The following is a 16,686-nucleotide window of genomic DNA, read 5'->3' as shown; positions in this document are numbered from 1 at the left end:
TTGAAAAGGAATGTAACTTATCCATGGAGATTTTTCCACCATAGAAAAACCTCAATGTAACAAGTACAAAAGATATTGAAATACCTGAATATAGTAGAAAATAAACTAATTAAGGATTAATAGTTACTATTAGACCTGATCCTTACAAGTGACAACACGTGTAATAAGAAAAAACTAAAATTTGGTTATTATTACACCTTAAAAATTGTATTTCTGTTACTCGATTTTACATTGAAAAAGATACAGTGAAGAAATTTGAAGCAAGTTCAAAACCCTAGTTACGGATGATATTAAACAAACTAAAACAGAGATAACGTTTAGGGTTGATGATAGAAAAGGCTAGGGTTGATGGATTTACCTCCAAACGTAGATAATGAGAAAATCCTTTGAACTCGATTCTTCAAAGACCTTCAGCTTCGAACGGGTAACAACAAACGGAACCCTTAAGAACAATGAAATCGAAGGATTTTGCAACAGGTCCCTTCGATTTTGGTCAGACAAATCGATTTTGATGAGGCAAATCGAATCTTTGAAGGTTAGGCATTAGAGCTCTTCAATTTGAGAATTTTTAACTAACGGGATGAATGAGAGTGTTAGTAAATAGTGGAAGGCTAATATTTTTATTTAACGAACATTTTAATTATATGGCTTCATAATAAAAGGGAGTAAATAATTATGTGGCTTCATAATTATGTGGCTTAAGAGGGAGTAAATAAATATAATTATTTTAATAATAGTAGGGTGTTAGGACACCCATAAAGTCTAGACTTGTAAATGATTTTTGAAGATAAGTTCAATGGGTCTTTAGGCATTTTCTCTTCTATTTTTGGTTACAATTACCCTCGTCTATTGTACTGTTCTTGAGCAGTGCAGTGGGCAGTAGGAATTCTGAAATCCGTAAAATTACCGGAAGACGAGCTGAGTGAACATATTGATTTGCCGGAGTATCTATTTTGTAAATTAAGACATGAATACTTGTCTACTTCATCTGCAACTGCCTTGTTGTCTCACCTATCCTCAACTGCACTTACAAATTAGGAGGAAGCAATATTTTCATTCTATTTGGGGAAAACCAATCTCGAAGTCTTTCCCAATTGTAGCTTTTGCTGCTGCTTCTTTCCCACCTGCTGAATATCCAGGTAAATTGGGACTCAAATCACTCTTTATTATCCTTAATTCTCTGTTTGTACTAAGCATTTACTTCATGTTACATTCTCGATCAAACTTCTCCTGACTGTTGGATTTCTTCCTTCACTTTAACTCTTTAAGCGCAACTCTAATTTCTCATCCTTTCACATCCCCCAACAAATAATTCTCAATCATGCTTATTCAAAGAAGATAAGAACTACTTTGTGGTTCCAAAAGAGAATGGCTGTATGTGCGACTTTTCACATTCGTTTTTTTATTTTTTCTGAAATAAAATTTACATAAAACCACGTAAAAATAATATGTTTGTCAGCTTTATTCAGTTAAACATATTAAAAATGATTCGAAAAAATGGAGTTAAAGAAAAAACTATTTGACTTTTGAAATAGTAATAGGACACTCATTTTGGAACGAAGAGACGGAATAAATATATATATATGGAATACATGATCTATAGCGCAAATTACGTTTCAGCAATTGGATGTTTGTTTACCATTTATTTCGTCCTGAGAAGTCAACTAAAAAAATGTTAGAGTAATATCAAGTCTGTTATTAGAGGCTAAGCAATGCTGGAGAATTGCTAACGCTAAATGGAACATATGGGAGCTCAATCAGATTTTTGTTGGCATTTAGAAGCAGCTGAGAAAATTGATAAAGCTGGGAGTCTTCCTTCTTTTCATCTTATCCGTCTCTTAATTTTTCTAAGTTAATCCAGGACAACTACCCGAGACAAGGCCAAAGCGGAAAAAGCAGATAGCAGGAATAGATCAAGATGAATTACAAGATCCAACTCTTCTAGCAGATCCTGATAGTTGCTTTTGCGAGTTTAAAGGAGTACAGATACACCACAAGATATATGATTCAGAATCACTTGCTACAAACTTGTCAGAAGAAGGGGATAGTTCTCGATCTCCTAATGCTAATAAAAGAGTGAACATTCCCATGATATTGTTACATGGATTTGGTGCCTCTATTTATTCATGGAATCGAGTTATGAAGCCATTGGCACAAGTCACAGGATCAAAAGTTTTGGCCTTTGACAGACCAGCCTTTGGGTTGACTTCAAGGCTGAATCATGTCAACCATTCATCTCAGGGAAGTGAAGACACCAGACCCTTTAATCCTTACTCTATGGTATTCTCCGTGCTGGCCACTCTATACTTCATTGACTTATTAGCAGCTGAGAAGGCAATTCTAGTGGGGTAAGTTCTATTTTATAGTTTTTTCCCCCACAATCTCCGTCATGAACATGTTATGGATGTGACTTTATTTAGCATAATTGCAGTGAAAACTGAATTACACTAGCTCAGTTGCCAAAATAATGGTCCATCTGCTACACCACAAATGAAAGAAGTATAAAAGGAAGGAAAGGCGAAAATGATGTTTGTGGAAAATCAGATGTGTGTTCCTAAATGAATGACTGGCCTACTCTCCGATGAACTTTTACATGATTAGAAGTTAATAATTATTATTCTCAATCATTATCTTCATTGCCCTCCCCCTCCCATCTGTCTGTGCAACTATTAGAAAGTGTATTTACTTACATGATTTCCATTGAGAGGATAATGTACTTCAAATTGTCATTTTGGTTGCATTATCGCCCTCCTTCCTTTGCTCTTCCTATTTCATTCTCAAAGATTTGATTCTTATTGGTAACTAATGAGACACCAGACACTCAGCTGGTTCCCTTGTAGCAGTTGAAGCATATTTTGAAGCACCTAAGCGGGTTGCTGCCATTATACTTGTTGCGCCAGCAATTCTAGCACCCCTGAATTCAGGCCCTGTAGCTAAGGACAATCCAAGTGGAAAAAGTAACCAGACTAAAGGCGATGACTTGGAAGTGAACTCTAAAGGGAATTGGTTTACCACGGTTGTCAGCATTTTGTCAAAGTTATCCCAATATCTTGGACAAGCAATAGTGCGATTGGTGAAAGGGATGGGAGACATGATAAATTCTTTATATAAGAAAACTTTATCTGCGTTCTTGCGTTCTACCATTGGTATTATGCTGGTATGTACTCTATTTTGGATCTTCTAATCTATTTGTTGAACCTAAATTTTATTTCTCAAAATTGACATCTTGAAGCTTTGTGAAAGCAAACTTAGGTCTATATACTTCATTTTTCCAATTTCGAAAAAGGTTTTTAAATGAGAAATCCTCCCTGCCATTTTGAAGGAAGATGGCAGTCAAACAAGTAGGAGATGCTAATTCATTTTTCACTAATAATACTATGGCAAAGGGCCAAATATATCCCTCTACTTTCGAAAATGGTCTAAGAATATCCCTCGTTATACTATTGGGTTATCTATACCCTGCAGTCATACTTTCGGTTCAATTATACCCCTCATTTAAACGGAGGAACACGTGTCATCGTCATGTTGGTCAATTCTAAATATCTCCTAATTAATTAAAAAGACCCATTACCCATACCCGAAAAATAATTTTTTAAAGCAATTTTTTTTTTTGTAAAAACTGGGAAAACTGAAATTATTTTTACTAAAAACTAAAAAAAAACGAAAATATTTTTTTTATCAGTTTTTACAAAAAAACTGCTTTAGAAAAAACTGAAAAATATTTTCTAAAACAATGTTTTTGTAAAAACTGAAAATAAAAGAAGCTGAAAATCAATTTTCTAAAGCAGTTTTATTTTGTAAAATAAGTAAAAAAAACGAAAATATTTTTTTTCCAGTTTTTACAAAAAAACTGCTTTAAAAAAAGCTGAAAAATATTTTCTAAAACAATATTTTTATAAAAACTGAAAAAAAAGAAGCAATTTTCTAAAGCAATGTTTTTTTAAAAACTGAAAAAACAAATATTTTCTTTTTTTTCAGTTTTTAGTTAAAAATATTTCAGTTTTTTCCAGTTTTTAATTGTATTAGAAAATTGTTTTTTAGTTTTGTTTTTCATTTTTACAAAAATATTGTTTTAGAAAATATTTTTCAGTTTTTTTAAAGCAGTTTTTTTGTAAAAACTGGAAAAAAAAAATATTTTCGTTTTTTTTCAGTTTTTAGTAAAAAAGTTTTTTTAGTTTTTTCCAGTTTTTACAAAAAATAAAATTATTTTTCGGGTATGGGTAATGAGTCTTTTTAATTAATTAGGAGATATTTAGAATTGACCAACAAGACGATGACACGTGTCCCTCCGTTTAAATGAGGGGTATAATTGAACAGAAAGTATTACTGCAGGGTATAGATAACCCAATAGTATAACGAGGGATATTCGTAGACCATTTTCGAAAGTAGAGGGGTATATTTGGCCCTTTGCGGATAATACTAACAAAAAACAGAATAATAAAAAAGTAGTAAAATTAGAACTTCCCACCTCTCACACCCGCCCTAAATAAAAATATTATTTAAAGTACTTACTTTTCATGTTATAGATAGAGTATTTTGTTTTTCATTTCAACAAAATGAATATTTTTAGAAAAAAAATATTTTCTTTTATTTCAACAAAATAAGTACTCTCTTTTCATGATATAGAAAAAGTATTTTCTTTTTCACAAAATGAGTACTTTCTTTTCATGTTGTAAAAAAAGTATTTTCTTTTATTTTAACAAAAAAGTACTTTCTTTTCATATTGTATATTTTGAATAAAGTTAATGTGGCCAATAGGTCATGAGATCAGTTAAAGTGTTTAAGTGAAATATATGGGCAAGTTTATGGGGCTGCATGTGTATTCAGCCTTACTCCTTTATCTTTCTGACATTTCATTTGATGATAAATTTGAGATATTTATGTTATCAGAATAGATGGAAGAAGTCTTAGCAGTTCTTATTAGTCATATGCAATAATGAGAAAATACTTGATCAGCACTCTATAAAACTTGATTGAAATGGATACTCAAAATGACTATTGACTGCCATTTTCTTTCAGGTAAGAATGATAATTGATAAGTTTGGCTTAGCTGCTGTTAGGAATGCTTGGTACGATCCTAAACAAGTTGATGATCATGTCTTGCAAGGGTATACAAAGGTGATTCCTTGACAGCTAGTTGTTTCCAACCTGAGTGAGGATGGGCTCGATTTTTTTCCTTTTGCTGTATTCTGCTGTATTCAGTTCAGGTACGGGACCTGGCTTCGTAGTGCATTGTTGTCATCTTGACTCTTTAACATTTGCAGCCTCTCAGAGTAAAAGATTGGGATAAGGCTCTGGTGGAGTATACAGTGGCTATGCTTACAGATTCTGCATCTGAATCAAAGCCACCGCTGTCAAAGAGATTGGGCGAAATCTCATGTCCTGGTTAGAAAATCATCTATTGCCAGCAAATTGAATTTGATAACTAAAAGGAAACATTAGATTTCTAAATAATTAATTGAAGAAGTAAGAAAGATTTCAAGTTATTATGAAGTATTCAAAAAGATTTTGCCATATGACCAACATCTCTTGACTACCAACTAACCTTGATTGCACCATTTCTCTCTAGGCTACACCTCAACTGATACTGAAAAAGTGCTTGTCATATGAGCCTTTGTTCCATCATGTTCTTTTTACATTCTTAGATGTGGTATAACACCATGTTCTAAGAAACATATTGTCCTAAGCTTGCTTACATTATAAACAACAAATTCCAGCACAGTGAATACACAAAAACTTCATAATACTGATTTTTCTCTTTTATTTGCAAATTGAGGTTCAGTTCTGATTGTCACTGGTGATAGTGATCGCCTTGTTCCACCATGGAATTCTGATAGACTTTCACGGGCCATTCCTGGATCTTGTCTTGAAATAATCAAGAATTGTGGCCACTTGCCCCATGAAGAAAAGGTAGAAGAATTTGTATCCATTGTTGACAGATTCCTTGAAAGAGTTTTTGGGGTGCAAAAAGAGCCCCATCTGCAACCAGCTACTTGAGATTGATATTTTGTCTAGTTCAACTTGGCCAGGATTGACACCTATTGGTGACTGGTGAACATTAAGTTTGAGAGAAGAGTTGCCTACTCTAGTTCATATATAGGAATATATTATACCTCTTTATCAATATTTTCAATCCTATAAACACCTATCATTTCATCCTATATGAAAGGTAGGTAGCTGCTATTTTGTGCAAGTAAACATCGATTTCTTTGATCACCCTTGAGACTAGGACAAAGTTGTATAATGTAATACAATACATGTATATTGAGACTTGTAAAATTTTACTTCAGTTTATTCCGTAGTAGCTGAAACCTCTGCAGTTTTACAAGAAGCCCATGATTTGCAGCTACAAACTGAAACTTCTTTGCAGATTTTTGCGATAGTAGCAGTGCGGAAAGCATATTAATTTTACAATATCTCATTGTATGCATCATAAGACAATAGTTGATATTCCACCTTCAGAAAGGGGGATCAAGAGATATGGTGAGAGAGGGATCCTGTAAACCACGAGGAATATCAAAACCAGACATGAAATCTTCTCCAAATATCACAGCACCGGCTGCTAATGCTCCAGCACCTACTCCCATTCCAAAACCAGGTCTTGCATTTCGTGCTGCTGCTGATCCAGTTTGTGGCATGTTGAAATAACTAGGCGGCGTGTTGTCTGTTCTTGGGAGGAAAGTTGGAATGTAACCAACATTAGCAGGTGGAGGTGGTGGTGGTGGAGCACGATGTGGCTGATAGCTCGGTCCTGCTGTTGGTGCGTAGCTCGTTCCCCCCACCGATGGGTGGGAATAATTTGTAGGATATGTTACTGGGCGTGCATATTGGTGATTCGACTGTGGTTGGTTTCCCTGCAGTTTAGACGGGGTCAAGGATTGTGGCTGTTGGTATGCTGGTGCAGGTTTATATCCATTAGCCAAGTTGAAGCCACTGCAGTTATCTGCAAGCTTAAATCCCTCATTGTCACCTAGTAAACCAGATTTCATCAAAATTAACTCTTCAGTTTAAGACTCATAAGAGTATGGTTCTTGGTCCAAAGCATTACTTGAATCAAGGGTCTTTTCTCATTGATTCTAAGGGAGCAAAAACAATCTATTCAATGTAAAAAGCTTGTTAAATATTTATACCTGGGAGTGAACTTGGTTCTTCCCTTTCCTCTGAAATTCGTATCGATACATCAACAAATCCCTGAGGTTTATTCGAGTTCTTTCTCCGCAATTGAAAGCTGCCCACCTCTTCAATCGGCTTTGAAACTTCAGAGTTGTTATTGTACTTGTCCAGAAATTCTTTCAAAATCACAGTAGCTGTTCCCAGGAGCTTTTCTCTTAGAAAAATGGGCTCTCTACTGTAAACTTCAACATGGAGGGCATCTAATTCAGAAGTGTCAACCAACATTGAGAATTTGGTTTTCCAAACAGGATTTGCATTGCCTGAAGAATCAATCTTAGAACAGTACTTGTTGTTTGGATCAATCCATCCAACAGCATACCATTGCAGCTTCCACAAAGATGATGTTCTTCGGATTCCCCTGGCGGAAATCAGGCAGACTTCAATCCATATTTTCCCCATTTCAAGAAAAGCTTTCTCCTTGATTGATACAAATGGTGACAGAATATGTGCTCCTCAAAGGTTCTTTTCTTGATTAAAAAAAAAGGTGTACTGTTTTGCATCATAAGAAGGCTAGATTACTTTATGCTAAGAAATTACTTTACATTGTTTTGAGTTCTGTTAAAGACTAATCTAGGTAGCTTTTCCCCGTATTGTGACTCACTAGTCTATCAGAGGGGGACAGGAATCAGAATGTTAGTCAAAAGTTTGCAACATAACAGCGTTGAAAAATGAACTCAAGGGTCCACAAGAAAGTAATTTATCCACCAGTTTTATGGTTGTACTACAATTACAACAATATTTGAGTCTTTTAGGGGTATAAACAAATTCTTACATGAAAAAGTAGAAAAGAAACACTCTATTTATAACGAGTTGGATATTCTTAATGGTACTTTGGAAAAACCATGCGAGTTTTGTCCAGAGCGAATAATATCAGACCATCTTAAGAGTATCTTTGGGCCGTTTTAGCTCAACAACGGGTATGAAAGCCAATGATTTAGTGAGACAAGCATAAAGATGGCGGAGTGATGGCGTAGGGCCCGATTTAGTGTCTTTGCCCGTCTATGAGTCAGTTTGCTACCTTTACCCGTAGCTTCAAATACGCATACACAACCTCTCATATGGGGTTCGGTGACCATAAATACTCGGATCATATGTGTGGCATACAGTTAATCTTTAAATTAGCCCATCAATGGTGATGAGTTATGTGGAACTTAGTTCAAGGGGAAGATTGTTAGGTATGTGAACAAAGTCCCACATGGAAAGTAAAAAGGAAAACTGATCTACTTATAAGGAGTTGGATACTCTTAATAGTGTGATTCTTTTTCGGAAAAATCATGCGGGCTTGACTTAAAATGAACAATATAAGACCATGCTAAGAGTATTTGTGGGCCGTTTTAGCCCAACGCCACAGTGTACGTATGATTTTCTTATTTACTGTGAAAATTTACATAGATTCAAAAGGTTTTAGCTTCCAGCTTCTCCACATTTTCTTGTGTCCAACAATGTCTTGCTCCTCTTGACAAGAATATCTTTAATTTAGAAAGTAAAAAGGATCTTTAGGTAACTAATTAAAACCAAAAAGACAAGTGAGATTATTTACAAGTGGTGACATAGGAAACAGCTTGTTCGACGAACTAATAAATCTCTACTTTTTATAAAGAATAATATAGTCATTAGAGGAAAATGCTCTATCCAAAATCACTAGCCCATCCAGAGACCATTTTTTATGTTAGTGAACTAAGGAAAAAGTTTACAACTATGTAATCATTTATGTATCGACATTTACACTAACTGAGGATAAAAAAGGATTTTGTTTCCACCGAGCTATAACAATATGTTGATTTTCTTCACTTACACCTTACACCTCAATTGAGTCTAACGAGGTTCAGGTGCGGAGCCTTCCGCTCGAGACTACGCAAAGGTAAAATATCATGGAAACTTCGCTGACTTTATCATCAACTTTGATTTCGCTATGCTTAATAAGAACCCGGAATAGCGGAAATAGGTTGCTTCCAAAGGAAGAAAGAAGAGGAAAAATAAGAGGAGTGTGCTGATGCTAAAGCATATAAGCCAATGTCAGCCTTGTTTCAATCTCTCAACAAGAATGTGCACTCCTTGGCCTGGTTCTACAATCATCCTATAAGCTGGCGAGTGTTTGTATTTTGGAGAAAGAGAGAAACGAAACTTGGAAATGATGAGTGAAATCACAATCTTGAGTTGCACCATCGCGAAGTTTTTGCCTAAGCAGAGCCGAGGACCAAGTCCAAATGGGATATAAACTTGAGGCAATTTGCAAGCACCTGAAACTCCATTCTCAAACCTCTCCGGCTTGAATTCATTGGCGTCTCGTCCCCATATCTCAGGGTCACGATGCAGCGTTGGGATCAAAGTCCATAAGCATACACCTTTTGGCACAACAATATGACCAATCTGTGTATCTTTCAATGCCTCCCTTGACACAAATGCTGCTGGCGGATACAAGCGCATCACTTCTTGAATAACCATTGTCACCTTCATATCAAGTTTCAGTATTAGATGCAAATCAAAATTTTAGAAGAGTCTATCTTCTATGCACTTGTCAGGTCATCTAAAAAGTAAACAAGTGAGACTAGTAACCTAAAATACATCGATATTGTAAAAATTCTTTACGCAGATAGAATGATATAGACGCAACACTTCTTGAATGACCATTGTCACCTTCATATTAAGTTTAATTGTTAGATATAGATCGTTGAAACATAAAAGTAACTAAAAATGCAGTTTCTCTAACCGCTTAAGTTTTTAGACCAGATGGTCACACGGTTCAACACATATTAGTAATTTAGAATGATATGATTGAGTAATGAAGGATAAATGTGATGAGTACCATTTTCATTTTGGAGACTGACTCTGCATCTAGGACGCCATCGGGGCAAATTTGAGCCATTTCATCACGTATACGAGATTGCCATTCTGGATGCAAAGCCAGAAGCATGAGACACCATGATGCAGCAACAGCAGTCGACTCGTGACCTGCAAAATATATGTTCTTGCAATTGTCAACAATGAATTTCCTGGACGAATTCTCGCCTACACTATCATCGTTGATAGCTCCCTCGAGTAATGAATGCAACAAGTCCTTCTCATTTGAGGATGTTTCTAAGCATTCCCTTTCTCTTTCTTTCACTGCTTCCCATATCAATGACTCTATCTCTTTCTCTAAGTTGTCAATCTCCTTTTGCTGCCTACTTGGTAGAAACCTATAGCATAGTCCTCATGTCAATAATGACAAAAATAGATACTCCCCTCCAAATCCCAAATATTTAACGTTTTAGAAAAAACATAAACTCGTTTAAGATAAGCGAAAATCTTAAAAGGCAGATAATATGGACGAGAGGGAGAGAATGTATGTACCCTAATGCTGGAGAACCAAAAAGAACACTTTGGTTTGATATGATTTTCTGAAGGGTTCGAAGCTTTGAGAAAATCTTTTTGCCTTTGAAATAAGAGCTTCCAAAGCAAGCTCTTGAGATCACATCTGCTGAAAAACTTCTCAGATCCTCTCCCACGCTGATTTCCGCCAATTTACTCCCTTCAGCTTCAATGTTTTCATCCCATTTTCTTGTCAAAAGCTCTGCTGATTGCAACATCAGGCTCACCATACCCTGTATATTCATATTTCATAGTATTCAAGTTTCATGTTGTTTCAATCCAACCATTAATTATTCTACATTGGTATTAAGTTTCTATTTATTTTCTTTTTTCATCGATTACCTTGACCTTGTCCATGAAGAATTCAGGCGCGACAATTTTCCTCTGCATAGCCCAAATGTGGCCATTAGACCTCAAAATACCATTGCCAAGCATAGGGGCAAGTCTCTTTGTGACATAAGAAGGCTTCCCTAAATCCAGGCTTATACTTTGGTTCATTTCCTTTACTAGCTCCGGTTGGTTCACATACAAATGTTGTTTGTTTCCTGTTGAATATGTATATATAGGACCTGCAGTTAATCACACCAGCAAAACACTCAAATCAGTTATGCAGATTATTTCAATTTGAAGTAGGCGTTGGTGATATTAGCCTCGCGGCATCTGATAAATGATTTGAATTTTTAACTAACATATGAATAGAAACTTGTCTAACACTAACGGTTAAAATTCACGAAAGAGCTCTTGTCATAACCTAATCTAATGGTACGTACTGTTCTCTTTGGGGTAGCAAACCTCGTGGACTTGTTCCTCGGTTTACGTTATCACTAAGCGCAAAACGCGCATGCAATGTGAATTTTTATTATAAATATTTTATAAAGATCTTTAATTTCTTCTTCCATTCCGACGTTTAAGATATCATGCACACTCCTTTAGAAATTTGTTATTCGTAGAAGTCTGTCAATCCTTTTCTTTGACTCGCAAAGAAAACAGAGAGGGTCATTTTCTTCTAGGAACATGACTCGTTCATTCACTTGCTCGTGAACTCGCAGCTTCGCCGGAAGCGATCGGGGGTGGGTAAGACCAACAACTATACGAGGGGTAGTCTACCCTTCGTCATCAGCATCACAACTCTAATGTAACTATACAAGTACATACTAAAAGTAGTAACAGTGAAGAAGAACATGTTGTTACACTGTTACTGTCCATGTGTTCCCTAAATCTCTAACTCTTAACCCAATAACCAATTGGGCAACTTGTAAATGAGGAAGGTTGTACTCAATCTTACATGTGTCTTTTAACTGTGACCCACCCATCAAGTCAATTGTCCCTTTGAAAAGAAAGTCTGATTTAGCAATATTATAACACCAAAAATAGGAAAGGTCCTCAAATTTTGACCTTACATTAGACAGTTCACCAGACCTACGCATCGACTAGAATTTTTATGGATAAAATTTACGTAACCAAAATGTAACTTTTCATAACAAATCTAATATGCTAATTTGAACATTTGACTAATAAATTGATATGTTTGTTTAAATTATATTGATAATACAAACATGGGTGTTAATTTCTATCCTACATTAGCTACATTGATCATAGAGATCTAGTGACTAGATTTGTCCGTGGATTAAGGATATCACGTGGCCAAATCTGACTTATATTTACCTTTGAATATAATTTATTTTGGTAAAACTTAACAATTTGATGTTAATTTCTATCCTACTTTAGCTACAATTTATTACTCCATTAATCGTAGAGATCTAGTGATTAGATCTGCCCGTGAATTAAGGATATCACGTGGCCAAAATCTGACTTATATTTACTGAATATATTAAAAGTACTGCACTTTGGTCAAAACTTCAGTACAAGCTTCAGTAAATTACTGGAATCCATGTATTGGCTTCCAACTAGTGGATCTAGTTAGAGTTAAAGTTTAATTCTATTTAAATAAGATTTTTTTTAAAATTTCAAATATTTTTAGAAATTAGAATTAAGGAAGACCCCGAAGTTCTTTTTATTTTATTTTATAATTAATACGTAATAGAAATGATAAATGTAGAAGAATGTAAACACAATTTAGGAAAAAAGTAAGACAGGATAAAATATTTGATATGCTACGTTCTTATATTTCTAACAAAATATGGTCCCTTTTTCTTTCCTCCCGTCCAATCCCGACAAATATTTAAATCTCTTTAAAATATTTAATATCGGTGGCAATCATTTATAGGTCCACAGTATTAAATAATACTATCATCTCATTGTCGTTTGCATATTGTAACATAACAATAATGCAGTCCGTAATTGGAAGTATTTCTAATTCAATCACTATAACCTCTTACGAATACAGTTGTCTAACCCATGCCCCCTTAATTATTTCCCCAGGGGGTAAAGTATTGCCATGCTAAAAGGTTAATTATATTGTCATCAACACAAATTTGCCATGCGCATCTAGAAAAAATTAAATGGAATCTTTACACAAATAGCCTATCAGATTTTTAATAGCCAGTATATATAAACTATACATTAATTATACACGTTTACTACACATCTTATACATATATTATACATATATTATGTACTCGTCGGCTATTTTTAGTTTAAGTTATTTAGTGGATGACTATTTAGATTAATTTTTCAAATTAAATTGTGAAAGAAAGCTCCAAAAGCATGTGATGACAACCATTTTCCTTGCTACTGTATGAAGTATTGAATAATAAGAGATGAATAGAAAAATGCCAAGAGGGCCAAATTTAATAATAACAAGAAGAAATCACTTGGTGCATATGATGAAATCATTCTCACTAGCTTTGGATTTTATTCTTTTTCTTGTTTTTCTTTTTCTCTCTTTCTCTTTTTCTTTTTGAATCTGCAAGTATACTACTATAGGAGATAATAATTCAAACTAGTAGCAAAGATGCCAGCACATCTCTCTGATCATAATTTTTAGTGCCTTAAGATCTTTTAGTTCACAGTACATAGCATGCAACTTAGGAACTACTTCTGCTAGATACATAAATATCTATAATGACTATGCTATTTGTACTACTGCCTTTTGATATAAATCTTTATTAGCAAAAAAAGAGAGAATTAAAGTCCCATAGCTGCTTAAAAGTTTCTCTATGGAAAGGCTAATAGCCTATTCCAAGTGCTGATTTAATTAAAGTTAAGTGAAACAAATCAAAGTTTAGTTAAGCAAGCATTTCTGTCTTCTTCTTTTTTTCTTTTCCTTTCTGATTTTATGTAAGCACTCTTTTATAGAAACAGAAAAAATGGACAAAAATTAGAATCCTTTTCCCTTCCATTAAAGACATGATTTTTAGTGACAGCCTGGAAGTTTTGAAGTACAGAAACAGCCCATTTTTTCTTTCTTTCAAGTTAATTATTGCTATCCTTCCCTTTTTTTCCTTTTTCTTCATTTTTTCTTGAATTGAAAGTATACAATCTCTCTGTCTTCCCACCCAAGGTAAGGTAAGGTCTGCTCCAACTACCCGTGTCTCTACCTCCACTTATGAGATTTGACTGTGTTTGTCGTTGTTGTTATTTTTTTTCTTTTTAATTTTATTTTGGATAGGAAGGTCGGTTATCTTTTCATTGTTCTTGTTCTTTATGGGTGCATGAGTCACGTGGAATGACGTAAAACTTTCCATCAATCAAGCCCTAAAGTAGAAGAATAAGAAAAAAAGAAGAATCTTCCCAGAAACCAAAGAATAAAAGGATATATAATAGTAAAAAAGATTTAATTACCGTAGAGTTTTCGCCATTGTTCAAAGTAGGGAAAGAGTGAAGAAGTATAATCATGTGCTACAAATTCACCATAGTTGGTTGGAGCTTTAAGAGAAGCAGCTTGAATCTTCTGCATTTCAGGAACATTTCCATATAAAAAAGATGGTTTAGGTCCATTGATTCCTTGTTTCTGAAGCTTCCATCGAAGTATTTGAGATGACTTTAACCACAGAATATTAAATATATAAAAACCTCCAAAACCAAGAACCAGTAGAATTAACACCAATGAAGAAATAAAGCTCTTGAAAAAAGTAGGAGAAATTAGAAGAGGAACAAGAAGGAGGAAGAGGGAGAGTAGTACAAAAGCTGCAGCCTTCATTTTTGGCTTTTCTTGCGCCTTTCTTTGGATACACACTCTATATATAATAAATCAGGTTGCAGTATCGGGGAGAGACTATATATATAATGCTTTGCGATTTTGACAGCCTTTTGTCACCTTATTTAGATTTGTTATTATTGTTATGTTATTATTATGAATTACAATGTAACAAACAGGGATTGGCACTACGGGCGTGTCATATATAGCATCTTATTGTGTGACGCTCCATTATAAATTAATTAGTTAAATTATCATGATTTATATAAAAAGGCGGATTCAAGATTTAAAATTTATGAATTCCTACAACGATCTCAAGTAAATATGCAATAAGTAATTGGGTTCACAGTCATATATTTATGAAAATTTAGTAAATTTTTAATGCATATACAATGTATGTACAAAAATTACTGAATTCACGTGATCACATATATATTAAGCTGGATTTGCCCAAGTTCATATAGTAGTTGATTAGACCTAATGGACCGACTTTGACACCTCATGTGCCTTAATATTGACACTTTTAGGTTTTGACACAATTATTAAGAAAAAAAATTCGTAACAATTTTAATCATAAGAGGTAGTAACAATTATTCTCATCTCTTCCTTAAATAAGAAATTAGTGACCATACCCTTTTTGAGTAGTAACTACTAAGGGTAGATTAAGAAATTTTTAAATTTAATATCTTCTTAGTTTTCTAAGGTGATAAATATTTAAAATGAAAATTATTAAGCTAAAGTGATAAATAAAAAGGATCGAAGAGAGATACTTATAAGAGACTATGCCCTTCCCCCGCCATGTTACTAACTATACCAGAATGATTAAACTAATTAATGAACTGATTCTCATGTATCTTTAATATTGGCACTTGTTTAAGATTTGGACACATTTAATGAACTTAAAACAATTCATTGCATAGATTTAACCATAATAGAACCTACTTAAAATAATTTCTCTTTAAATGACAAATTAATTACTATACACTTTCTTAGGGTATTAAGAAAGGGTAGAATTGGACAAAAGATTAGTACCTTCTTAAATTTTTTAGGATGACAAATATTTAAGACAAAATGTTTAAGCTAAAGTGACAGATAAAAAGGATCGGACGTAAAATCTAGCTCAACTGGTTGACTACTGAAAGTTTATATTATTGGTGAGATTTTGATTTCCACCTTGTAATCCCCCTCCCGTTCCCTTCCTACCCACTATGTATAATAGTAATTTTTAAAATTAAAAAAGAGAATGTGAGAAAGATTTGTTAGAAAATAGAAAGTACGAACGCCCTTATCCACAATGTCACTAATTAGTAATTACACTAGAATGATTAGACTAATGAACCCCGGATAGTGAAATAAGCTGTTAAATATACAGTAGGCATCTCTTGATTAAGACTTGCGTGAATTAAAACAGTATAAATGCAGTAAGCACATGTGTTTGATACTCACTTTTTAAGAGCCTAACGCATTAAATTGGCAAAGACTCTAGTAATTTAAATCAAAACGCATATCAATCAAATCTTTCTAATACTAAAGTTGATAGAAGAACTAAAAAATTTGGAACTTAATTTTATGCTAAAAATTAAGAGGGGAAAATTAATTGATGTTGATGGAATGGGATAAGAGAATGCCGACAGTTTGATGCCATCATTGAACGGATCTAACTTAATACTCTCTCCTCTATAATTGATTTTTTTTGATTGCTTTCATACGGATTATGAAATTTACCTTTTAACATTAATTAACAATAAAATTGACCATATTAATTTTTACTATCTCTTCATATAAATAATTCTAACACATAGTCCAACATTATTTACTCCAAGGACAGTGTAGGAAAAAAATAATTAATTCATTCTTGAAATCTGAAAAAATTATTTATTTTGGATCACAAAAAAAGACCAAAAAATCACTTATTGTGAACTGGAGGGAGTATTATTTGGGTCGTTTTGTCTCGCCAAGGCCTTGAAATGGAAATTGAGACAGGTCGTCAACTAGGCGTTGTTTGTTTGTTTCTCTCCTTGACATAGGCGGATCTATGATTTAGAATTGATAAATTGAGAATA

The 16,686-nt window shown here is 34.1% G+C and overlaps 3 protein-coding genes across 4 annotated transcripts; 1 reads left to right on the top strand and 2 right to left on the bottom strand.

The window, feature by feature from the left end:
- The first annotated feature begins 746 nt into the window (after positions 1 to 746).
- Positions 747 to 6,331, top strand: LOC107774137 (uncharacterized). Of its 2 annotated transcripts, none has more exons than XM_016593614.2 (6): positions 747 to 1,139; positions 1,862 to 2,348; positions 2,818 to 3,157; positions 5,020 to 5,118; positions 5,265 to 5,385; positions 5,783 to 6,331. In XM_016593614.2, exons 1-6 carry the CDS (start codon positions 968 to 970, stop codon positions 5,995 to 5,997), a joined length of 1,434 nt encoding a protein of 477 aa, XP_016449100.1. In that variant the 5' UTR covers positions 747 to 967; the 3' UTR covers positions 5,998 to 6,331. The 2 variants fall into 2 exon arrangements, with proteins under 2 accessions (XP_016449100.1, XP_016449099.1); XM_016593613.2 differs by having other exon boundaries at positions 783 to 1,139; positions 1,853 to 2,348.
- LOC107774138 (uncharacterized) lies at positions 6,265 to 7,706 on the bottom strand. The gene is made up of 2 exons (XM_016593615.2): positions 7,131 to 7,706; positions 6,265 to 6,970 (listed from the first exon to the last, which is right to left on the bottom strand). Exons 1-2 carry the CDS (start codon positions 7,570 to 7,572, stop codon positions 6,459 to 6,461), a joined length of 954 nt encoding a protein of 317 aa, XP_016449101.1. The 5' UTR covers positions 7,573 to 7,706; the 3' UTR covers positions 6,265 to 6,458.
- A 1,094-nt stretch (positions 7,707 to 8,800) lies between these two features.
- On the bottom strand, positions 8,801 to 14,674 carry LOC107774136 (cytochrome P450 714A1-like). Its single transcript, XM_016593612.2, has 5 exons — positions 14,269 to 14,674; positions 10,867 to 11,093; positions 10,507 to 10,757; positions 9,980 to 10,352; positions 8,801 to 9,624 (listed from the first exon to the last, which is right to left on the bottom strand). Exons 1-5 carry the CDS (start codon positions 14,624 to 14,626, stop codon positions 9,190 to 9,192), a joined length of 1,644 nt encoding a protein of 547 aa, XP_016449098.1. The 5' UTR covers positions 14,627 to 14,674; the 3' UTR covers positions 8,801 to 9,189.
- Between the last annotated feature and the right edge of the window lie 2,012 nt (positions 14,675 to 16,686).

Source organism: Nicotiana tabacum, chromosome 4 (assembly GCF_000715075.1).
Source record: "Nicotiana tabacum cultivar K326 chromosome 4, ASM71507v2, whole genome shotgun sequence".
NCBI lineage: Eukaryota > Viridiplantae > Streptophyta > Magnoliopsida > Solanales > Solanaceae > Nicotiana > Nicotiana tabacum.
This window is presented reverse-complemented; position numbering and strand designations above follow the sequence as displayed.

Bases quoted from the DNA above. Each gene is read 5' to 3' on its own strand.
- LOC107774137 (XM_016593613.2), top strand. From the start codon at position 968: ATGAATACTTGTCTACTTCATCTGCAACTGCCTTGTTGTCTCACCTAT. The intron at 3,158-5,019 runs GTATGTACTCTA...ATTTTCTTTCAG, and splicing joins CTACCATTGGTATTATGCTG to GTAAGAATGATAATTGATAA. The intron at 5,386-5,782 runs GTTAGAAAATCA...ATTGAGGTTCAG, and splicing joins GGGCGAAATCTCATGTCCTG to TTCTGATTGTCACTGGTGAT.
- LOC107774138 (XM_016593615.2), bottom strand. From the start codon at position 7,572: ATGGGGAAAATATGGATTGAAGTCTGCCTGATTTCCGCCAGGGGAATC. The intron at 6,971-7,130 runs GTATAAATATTT...CTGGTTTACTAG, and splicing joins AGAACCAAGTTCACTCCCAG to GTGACAATGAGGGATTTAAG.
- LOC107774136 (XM_016593612.2), bottom strand. From the start codon at position 14,626: ATGAAGGCTGCAGCTTTTGTACTACTCTCCCTCTTCCTCCTTCTTGTT. The intron at 11,094-14,268 runs GTAATTAAATCT...GATTAACTGCAG, and splicing joins ACAATGGCGAAAACTCTACG to GTCCTATATATACATATTCA. The intron at 10,353-10,506 runs GTACATACATTC...ACTATGCTATAG, and splicing joins TTTGGTTCTCCAGCATTAGG to GTTTCTACCAAGTAGGCAGC.